The 10,470-nt window shown below is 45.4% G+C and overlaps 1 protein-coding gene across 1 annotated transcript in view; it reads left to right on the top strand.

The window, feature by feature from the left end:
• Positions 1-4,255, top strand: part of LOC104285737 (nipped-B-like protein) — a 32,570-nt gene extending 28,315 nt beyond the window's left edge. The window contains exon 9 of the mRNA XM_009884234.1: positions 4,187-4,255. Coding sequence (XP_009882536.1) covers positions 4,187-4,255 — 69 coding nt within the window. The remainder of the gene's footprint in view (positions 1-4,186) is intronic.
• The last annotated feature ends 6,215 nt before the right edge of the window (positions 4,256-10,470 follow it).

Below are 10,470 nucleotides of genomic sequence, written 5' to 3' on the forward strand. Positions count from 1 at the left end.
CTCTACAACTATTTGAAAGGACACTGTAGAGAGGTTGGTGCTGGTCTCTTCTCACAGGTAATTAATGACAGAACAAGAGGGAACGGCTTCAAGCTCCAACAGGGTAGATTTAGACTGAACATTAGGAAAGAATTTTTCACAGAAAGAGTGGTCAGGCATTGGAATAGGCTGCCCAGGGAGGTGGTTGAGTCACCATTCCTGGATGTGTTTAAGAGCCATTTAGATGCGGTGTTGGAGGATATGGTGTAGGGGAGAACTTTGTAGAGTAGGGTAGATGGTTGGACTTGATGATCCCAAGGGTCTCTTCCAACCTAGACAATTCTATGATTCTAAAGCTTTTCTCCTAATGCTTAGCCTGAATCATTGTTGTTGCAGTTAGGCATGACACGTCTTGACTTCTTTCCAGTGGGCAAGGAAAAACAATTTGCGTCCTTTTTTTTATTTATAGCAATCATTTACATATCAAAGAATGTTATCGTGTCTTACACTAATCTAATCTTCTACAGACTGAACAGTGCGGTTTCTTTCTATCATCTTTACATAAGTAATAATTTCTGAGCTTTTAATTGTCTTTGATGTTTTTATCCGAATTCTAATTGGTCTGCATTTGTCTTGATGTTGTACTGCCCTAAGTTGTAGATATAACTATTTGAAGACTTAGAAGGATGACCAGTCAGAAAAGTACTGTACATGACCTTGTATGATACTACTGTCATATATGAATATAGCTGCTCTTTGGTGATAACTTATATTTGTCTTGCAAGCTGTTATAAACATATTGCTGTCTTTCTGTAGAGCTTATCTATCTTCCTCTCATGATGTTACAATTGCTCTTTCTCAGGTGAATAAAAAGTCTGTGCTGCTTCTTACTGAATTTCTTTTGTTTCAAAAGGTTATTCCAATTAGTCAAGAAAACTGTAAATCTATATTCTTTTTTTTTTTAATAGCAGTCGTGGTCCTCTCTCCCAAAGACTTGACACCAAAAGCTCGTTATGATCTTTAGATTAATAAAATACTCTCTATTTCTGTTACATGAAAAGTTATTAATGACAAATATTTTATACTACTGTTCTTAAGACAGTCCTCTGAAAAGCTGCACTTGTTCACCCGTATTCTGTTCATCCATTTTTATCAAGAACAACTGATACTCTGAACAGTTTTGCAATAGGATATACTGCAATCTTGCAGTATTTTTATTTAGACCCTACTATCTCAGGTTGTTGGTGAAATTGTTACGAGAAGCTATATAGAAAGCCATGCTAAAGTCCAGGCATGACACTCAATTCTCCTTAACCCACAAGACTGATTGCTTTACGTAATAAAATTATTTTAATTTGATGATACTTACTCTTAACAAATTTACTTTGGAATACTACAACTTTGTTATTATCTCAATCCTTATAGAGAAATTATTCTTCTAGTATGTACTTAAATCATACAGCCTATATATAATACTCTGGGCAGTCCTTTACCATCCCTTTGAAGGGACTGTTTTTCCCTTTTTGAATCTGCTGGAGGCACAAATTCTCCAGATAATTATTACCAATTCCGAGATTGCTTTAGCCAGGGTTCCAAGGTGAATTTGTCTGATCTCATTTTCATGAAAACACTCAATTTATATGAAGGTGGTAAATAGGATCATATTAAATAAATAAATAAATAAAAAGGCTTTTCCATTTACACATTGTAACTTGCAGTCTCTTAAAATATTTGGCAGCAGTGTGTGAATGTTCCTCAGGATGTCATCACTAGGTTCTCAGCTTTTTCCAACAGACAAACATTAGTATGAGTGCAATATGGGTAATCTATTCTTGTCCTTTTCCAGCTTCTGCCTTCAAGAACTTATTTATAGAATAATTACTCAGATGTGAAGTCTAATAATCCCACATGTAGAAAATATGCATTCATTAAAGCCTCTCTTTCAAAAGACTTTTTCAGTAAAAAGTCTAGAATGCTGTGTCCAGGTTTGACAAACAAATTGGTACCCACTTAAATAATGTTTCTGGAGTCTCAAGGATCACTTTGCTATGGATTTAAAAAGGCGTAGCACTTGAATGTTCCTGATGTTTCTCTCCAGTGTACTATGAACCAAGTATTAGCCATCAGTCTTCATTTGTTCACTAGTACTTTTTTCCCCCACTTTCATGCATAGGGAACAATACATCTTGCAAAAAAACCCATGTAGGATGGGTGAAAGGCTTCCTTTCAAGATCTGGGAACCCTTACCTGCAATGGTTTTAAAGGCACATGGGGATACTATTTCAAGTGACCTTTTTGAAGTTGTTGTTGTGCAAGTGGAAGAATAATAATTCTTTGAAATTCTTTAAAATATGTGAGTCCTAAGTTCCTGGTAACCTTAATAGTTGGTTTTTAACCATGTGGATCACAACAAAGAATGTGACCAGTGGTAGGACTTTGGTGCATCAGCTTTGAAAGGTGAGTAGTCTTTGCTCTGAAGAGGCTCAGAGATGATCAGAGAAAAGTATTGTGAATGCTTAAATTTAAGATGTGAGTAGAATAGAATAGAATATTTCAGTTGGAAGGGACCTACAATGATCATCTAGTTCAACTGCCTGACCACTTCAGGGCTGACCAAAAATTAAATTAAGGGCATTGTCCAAATGCCTCTTAAACACTGACAAGCATGGGGCATCGGCCACCTGTCTAGGAAGCCTGTTCCAGTGTGTGACCACCCTCTCTGTAAAGAAATGCTTCCTAATGTCAAGTCTGAACCTCCCTGGTGCAGCATTGAACCATTCCCACGTGTCCTGTCACTGTATACCAGGGAGAAGAGATCAGCACCTCCTTCTCCACTTCCCCTCCTCAGGAAGCTGTTGAGAGCAATGAGGTCAGCCTCCTTTTCTCCAAACTAGGCAAAACCAGGATCCTTAGCCACTCCTCAAAGGACATGCCTTCCAGCCTTTTCACCCCCTTTGTTGCCCTCCTCTGGATGCATTCAAGGACCTTAACATCCTTCTTAAATTGTGGGACCCAGAACTGCACACAGTACTCAAGGTGAGGCTGCACAAATGCTAAATACAGCAGGATAGTCACTGGCTGGTTATGCTGTTTGATGCAGCCCAGGATGCAGTTTGCCCTCTTGGCTGCCAGGGCACAGTTCTGGCTCATATTGAGCCTGCTGTCAACCAGCACCCCCAGATCCCTTTCTGCAGGGCTGCTCTCCACCATTCCTCCCCAAATTTATACTCCTGCCCAGCATTACTCTGTCCCAGATGCAGAATCTGGCATTTGGACTGGTTAAATTTCATGCCATGAATTGATTGCCCAATGCTCCGATCTGTCTAGATCCCTCTGCAAGGCATTTTGTTCCTCAAGAGAGTCAACAGCACCCCTCCCAGTTTGGTATCATCAGCAAACTTGCTAATGGTGCATTTGACTCCTGCATCCAGATCATTGATAAAAATATTGAAGAGAACTGGCTCTAGAATTGAACCCTGAGGAACACCACTGGTGACCAGTCACCAGCCAGATGTAGCCCCATTCACTAGAACCCTTTGAGCCCTGCCGTTCAGCCAGTTCTTCACCCAGTGCACCATGCACCTGCTCATCTCACAGTTGGACAACTTATCCAGAAGGATGCTGTGAGGGACAGTATCAAAAGCCTTGCTAAAATCCAGAGAAACTATATCCTTCCCTTCATCCACTAGGTGGGTGACCTTATCATAGAAGGATTAGTTAAACAGGACTTTCCCTTTGTGAACCCATGTTGAGTGTGCCTGATGATTGCATTGTCCTTTAAATGCCTTTCAGTAGCACCCAGTATGACCTTCTCTGTAATTTTTCCATGAACTGAGGTTAGTCTAACAGGTCTGTAGTTTCCTGGGTCTTCCCTCATGCCCTTCTTGTAAAGTGGAATAACATTGGCTAGCTTCCAGTCAGCAGGGACCTCCCCAGACTCCCAAGACCTTTGGTAGATGATTGAGAGGGGTCCTGTCATAACATCTGCTAGCTGAATCCCATCAGGCCCCATGGACTTGTGAACGTTCAGGTGATAGAGCTGTTTCCTTACAATTTCAGTGTCCACAAATGGAAAGTCACTGTTTCCACAGTCATGGTCCTCTGACTCAGATCTTGCGCTGCCTGGTTCCCTATCAGTATTATGAAAGACTGAGGCCAAAAAAAAAGCACTGAATGCCTCTGCTTTTTCTTCATCCCTATTTGTCAGGTGGCCGTGTTCAACAAGTATTGGTCCAATGTTTTCCTTGCACCTCCTCTTGCTATCAGTGCACTTTAAAAAGCCTTTCTTGTTGTCTGACACAACGTTGGCCAGTTTCAACTCTAATTGAACTTTGGCCTTTTGTCTTCTCCCTGCATGTGCAAACCACGGCTCTGTAACCTTCCTGCAAAGCCTGACCTTGCTTCCAGAGCTCATAAAATTTCTTTTTCCTCCTAAGTTCCAAGAGTTCCCTGTTCAGCCAAGCTTGACTTTTGACACAATGGGATTGCCTGCTCCTATGCTTCTAAAAGGTGGTTCTTAAAAAATGACCAGCACTCATGGACCCCTAAGCCCTCAAAACCAGATTCCTAGGGGACACTGCTAAGTAGCTCCCTGAGTAGCTTAAAGTTAGAATCATAGAATTGTCTAGGTTGGAAGAGACTCTTGGGATCATTGAGTCCAACCATCTACCCTAGTCTACAAAGTTCTCCACTACACCATATCCCCCAACACCACATCTAAACGGCTCTTAAACACGTCCAGGGATGGTGACTCAACCACCTTCCTGGGCAAGTTTGCTCTCTTGAAATCCAGGGTAGCAACTCTGCTGACCTTTTTTCTCATTGCACCAAAAATTTTAAACTCGGCCATTTTGTGATTACTGTGGCCAAGACAGTCACCTACCATCACATCTCCCACGAGTCCTTCTCTATTCACAAACAACAAGTCTAGGAGGGCTTCTTTCCTAGTTGGCTCCCTGAGTACTTGTGACAAGAAGTTATCTTCAAAAAACTTCAGGAATTTCCCAGTCTTGGTCATCACAGCAGCATGGTATTCCCAGCTGATGTCTAGGAATTTGAAATCTTCCATAAGGACAAGGGCTACTGATCCAGAGATTTCTCCTAACTGCCTATAGAACAACTCATCAGTGCTGTCATCTTCGATGGGCGATCGATAGTAGACACCCACTACGACATCCTTGTTTTCCATCCCCTTAATCCTCACCCAGAGGCTCTCAACCACATCATAGCTAACTGTAGGGGCCATATAATCAAACCTTATGTGTAGTGCGACATCTCCACCTTGCCTGCCCCTCTTGAACAGCCTGTAGCCCTCCATCCCAGCACTCCAGTCATGGGACTCATTCCACCAAGTCTCACTAACACCAATAACATCATAGCTCTGGGAACTAACCAATGCTTCCAGTTCATCCTGTTTGTTTCTCATGCTGCGTGTGTTGGTGTACATGCATTTCAGATATACTCCTGAGCCCTCCATGCTCCCAGAAGCAGCGTAAATGTTCCCACCAGTATTGCCACCCTCCAGGGATGCCACGCCAACTCTTGGTTTACCTTCAGCTCTCCTGTTGGCACCCCCTTCCTCCATCGATTCTAGTTAAAAGCCCTCTCAATCAGTCCTGCCAGCTTATGCCCAAAGGTGCATTTTCCCCATCGGGACAGGTGGATCCTGTCAGGCTCCAGCATACCTTATGTTTCAAAGACTCTTCTGTGGTTACAAAACCCAAAGTTTCAGTGGAGGCACCAGTCCTGGAGCCAGGTATTGATATCCTGGGCTCATCTGTTTCTTCCAAAGTCTCTCCCCATCACTGGGAGGATTGATTTAAAACGCTACCTGTGGTCCTGATTTTTTTAGCATTCTTCCCAGGGCTCTGAAATCTCTTTTGATTGACCTCAGACTTTTTGTTGTGACATCACTGGTACCCATGTGTAAGAACAGGAATGGATAGTAGTCTGAAGGTTGCACTAAGATCTTCAGTCTTGTGGTGACATCCCTAATTTGGGCCCCAGGGAGGCAGCAAAACTTCCCTGAAAAGAGTGTCTGGTCTGCAAATGAATGCTTCTGTTCCCCTCAGAAGGGAGTCGATGATGACTGTCTGTCCTGGTTCTGGCAGGGATAGGGTTCATTTTCTTACAGCAGAAGGGCTGGGAGAGGTGTTAGGGGAGGGGGGTGGTGGAAGGAATTGCCGATCTGGAGCAGGCGGGTTTGTTGAGCTGTTTTAGGTTAATGGTGGTTTGTATATTCCTTTATCATAGAATGGTTTGGGTTTGAAGGGACCTTAAAGATCATCTAGTTCCAACCCCCCTGCTATGGGCAGGAACACCTCCCACTAGACCAGGTTGCTCAAAGCCCCATCCAGCCTGGCCTTGAACACCTCCAGGGATGGGGCCTCAACAACCTCTCTGGGCAACCTGTTCCAGTGCCTCACCACCCTCAGAGTGAAAAATTGCTTCCTGATATCTAAGCTAAATCTCTCCTTTTCCAGTTTGAAGTCATTCCTCCTCATCCTATCACTACATACCCTTGTAAAAAGTCCCTCTCCAGCTTTCTTGTAGGCCCCCTTCAGATACTGGAAGGCCACAATAAGGTCTCCCTGGAGCCTTCTCCAGGCTGAACAGCCCCAACTCTCTCAGCCTGTCCTCATAGGAGAGGTGCTCCAGCCATCTGATCATCTTCGTGGCCTTCCTCTGGACCCGCTCCAATAGGTCCATGTCCTTCTTGTGCTGAGGACTCCAAAGCTGGATACAGTACATACCGACTTATAACATCACTGTTCACACAGCTTCGTTGGTGTGTTTATGCAGCATTGTTTTCCTGCCAGTACCTTTGGCGTCATCTCTCAGAATTTTTTAATAATTGTACTCTATCTATGGGGTAAACAGGGGGGGATACTTTCCCCAGCTCTTTTGCCTCCCTTTTCTCCTTCGGGCCAGGTGTGACACCTCTTGAGAATTTTGAATATCTTGGGAATGTTCAAACCACATAGTCCTATTGCTGTGTCTCCTGAATGTGTTTCAGGTCTTGTTTAGGGTTAAACAACTGTTTAAGACTACCACCCAGAGATCTGCCCCAAGGCTGGATAGTCAGGGGTGGCATGGCATGTGGGAGAATATGGGCAGGGACCGAGAGAACTTCTCACCTCCAATGGTTTGGGACTTCACCCTCGAACAACTACAGGACCCTGATAAAGTGATAGAATATTTGAAAGGAAAATGCTGTGGCTACTCCAGAGAGGCACAACTTATGGCACTGTGCTGGGCCCTGGCCAGTATCTACCAAACACTGCTCAGTACTATGCAGGACCCTCAGGGGAAAGTGGTGGAAACCAGACCGACAGGCACCGAAGCTACTTCAACCCCTGCAACAGGCACTGTGACTCCTCCAATCCCTTCAATAGGTATTGTGGCTACTGAAACCCTGGTAGCAGGCACTGCACCTGAACCAGAAAACCAACCCATGCCGATATTAGTCACCCCTATACAGAAGAAGAAATACACCAAGAAATCAGTTCGCTTAGTAAGGGATGACGATGAACCAGGGCCCTCACAAGAACAGGAAGAAGAGGCAGAAGCAGAGCTAATCACCCGATCCCTATCCCTGAGTGAGCTGCGAGATATGCAAAAAGATTTCAGCCAACATCCAGGCAAGCATGTTGTCACCTGGCTGCTCCAATGCTGGGATAATGAGACCAGTGGCTTAGATTTAGAGGACAGGGAAGCCAAGCAGCTAGGATCCCTGTCTAGGGAAGGGAGCATTCACAAGGTGATTGGAAGAAGGACACGAGCCTTCATCCTCTGGAGGCAACTCCTGTCAGGCATGAAGATGTTTTATGTCACCCAGGCAAGTGGACCACCATAGAAAGAGGTATCCAGTACCTGAGGGAATTAGCTGTGCAGGAGATGGTTTATTATAACCCGGACAATGCACGGTTACCCACAGATCCTGATGAAGTCCAGTGTACACAACCCATGTGGCAGAAGTTTGTACGGAGCTCGCCATCGTCGTATGCCAGCTCCTTGGCAGTGATGGAATGGAAAGGTGAAGAGAGACCAACGGTGGATGAGGTGGCTGGCCAACTCCGGTAATACGAAGAAAGTCTCTCTTCCCCCGTCGTCTCAGCTGTGGAGAAACTGTCCCAGAAGGTCCAGCAACTTGAAGAGAGTATGTCCTACTCCCCACCTGTACAGGCCAGCATCTCAGCTATTAAAAGTAAGCATTCCTCTGCTCAAGAGAGTGGATATAGAGGGGTACACACCATGAGGCGTCCTGTGGTTTTACCTGCGTGACCATGGAGAGGACATGAGGAGGTGACAGCCTACCTCGACCCTACGGGCATGGGTACATGAGTTGCAAGGAAGAACAACCACAAAAGGGGATCCCTCCAAGAAAAGTGCTGCTCCAGTTTCCAGCACACAGCTCCCCAGACAGAGTGGAAGGCCTGATCTTACTTCTGATCTTCTTGAAGGGACTTCCAAGTCATTTTCACAAGAAGTGAGTAACAGATCCTATGACCAGGATTAGAGGGGCCCTGCCTCCAGCCAGGTGGAGGAAAGGGACAACTGGGTTTATTGGACTGTGGATTCAGTGGCCTAGCACGTCACACCCCACAGGAGTATTAAGGCTCTAGTGGACACCAGTGCACAGTGTACCCTGGTGCCATCAAGCTATGGGCATTTGTATTTCTGGAGTGACGGGGGATCTGAACAGTTGACTGTACTGGAATCTGAAGTGAGCCTAACTGGGAATGAGTGGCAAAAGCACCCCATTGTGACTGGCCCAGGAGAGGGCATTTCAAGGACCCAAAAGGGTACCAGTGGGCTTTTGGCATAGCTGCCTTGGAGATGGAGGATATTAAACAGCTGTCTACCTTGCCTGGTCTTTCAGATGACCCTTCTGTTGTGGGGTTGCTGAGGGTGAAAGAGCAACAGGTGCCAATTGCTACCACAAAGATGCGTTGGTGGCAATATCGCACCAACTGAGACTCCCTGGTTCCCACCCATAAGCTGATTCATCAACTGGAGAGCCAAGGAGTGATCAGCAAGACTCGCTCACCCTTGAAATAGTCCCATAGGGCCAGTGAGAAAGTCTAATGGAGCATGGAGGCTAACAGTGGACAATCGTGGCCTGAATGAAGTCACACCACCACTGAGTGCTGCTGTGCCAGACATGCTACAACTTCAGTATGAACTGGAGTCAAAGGCAGCCAAGTGGTATGCCACAATTGATATCACTAATGCATTCTTCTCAGTCCCTTTGGCAGCAGAGTGCAGGCCACAGTGTGCTTTCACCTGGAGAGGCGTCCAGTATACCTGGAATCAACTGCCTCAGGGGTGGAAACAGAGCCCCACCATTTGCAATGGATTGATCCAGACTGCACTGGAGAAGGGTGAAGGTCCAGAACAGCTGCAGTACATTGATGACATCATTGTATGGGGCGACACACCAGAAGTTTCTGAGAAAGGGAAGAAAATGGTTCAAGTCCTTCTGAGAGCTGGTTTTGCTGTAAACAAAAGTAAGGTCAAGGGACCCGCACAGGAGATCCAATTTGTAGGAATAAAATGGCAAGATGGATGCCGTCAGATCCCAATGGATGTGATCAACAAAATAGCAGCTGTGTCTCCACCGACTAGTAAAAAGGAAACACAAACTTTCTTAGGCGTTGTGGGTTTTTGGGGGATGCATATTTCACATTACAATCTGATTGTAAACCCTCTCTATCAAGTGACCTGGAAGAAGAATGATTTTAAATGGGGCTGTGAGCAACGACAAGCCTTTGAACAAATTAAGTAGGAAATAGTTCATGCAGTAGTCCTTGGGCCAGTGCAGGCAGGGCGAGACATACAAAATGTGCTCTGCACCGCAGCCAGGGAGAATAACTCATCCTGGAGCCTCTGGCAGGAAGCACCAGGGGAGACTCGAGGTCGACCCCTATGGTTTTAGAGTCGGGGATACAGAGGATCTGAGGCCTGCTGTACTCCAACTGAAAAGAGATATTGGCAGCATATGAAGGAGTTCGAGCTGCTTTGTAAGTGATTGGTACTGAAGCACAGCTCCTCTTAGCACCCCCACTGCCGATGCTGAGCTGGATGTTTAAAGGGAGGGTCCCCTCTACACATCATGCAATTGATGCTACGTAGAGTAAGTGGGTCGCACTGGTCGCACAATGAGCTCAAATGGGAAACCCCAATCGCCCAGGAATTCTGGAAGTGATCATGGACTGGCCAGAAGACAAAGATTTCAAAATATCACCAGAGGAGGAGGTGATGTGTGCAGAAGAGTCCCCACCATGTAATAAACTGCCAGAAAACGAGAAGAAATATGCCCTGTTCACTGATGGGACCTGCCGGACTGTGTGAAAACATCAGAAGTGGAAGGCTGCTGTGTGGAGTCCTACATGATGAGTCGCAGAAGACACTGAAGGACAAGGTGAGTTGAGCCAGTTTGCAGAGCTGGGGAGAGGCTGACGTAAACTAGCCAAAACTGGCTTTGGACAT

Source organism: Charadrius vociferus, unplaced genomic scaffold (assembly GCF_000708025.1).
Source record: "Charadrius vociferus isolate BGI_N301 unplaced genomic scaffold, ASM70802v2 scaffold420, whole genome shotgun sequence".
Lineage (NCBI taxonomy): Eukaryota > Metazoa > Chordata > Aves > Charadriiformes > Charadriidae > Charadrius > Charadrius vociferus.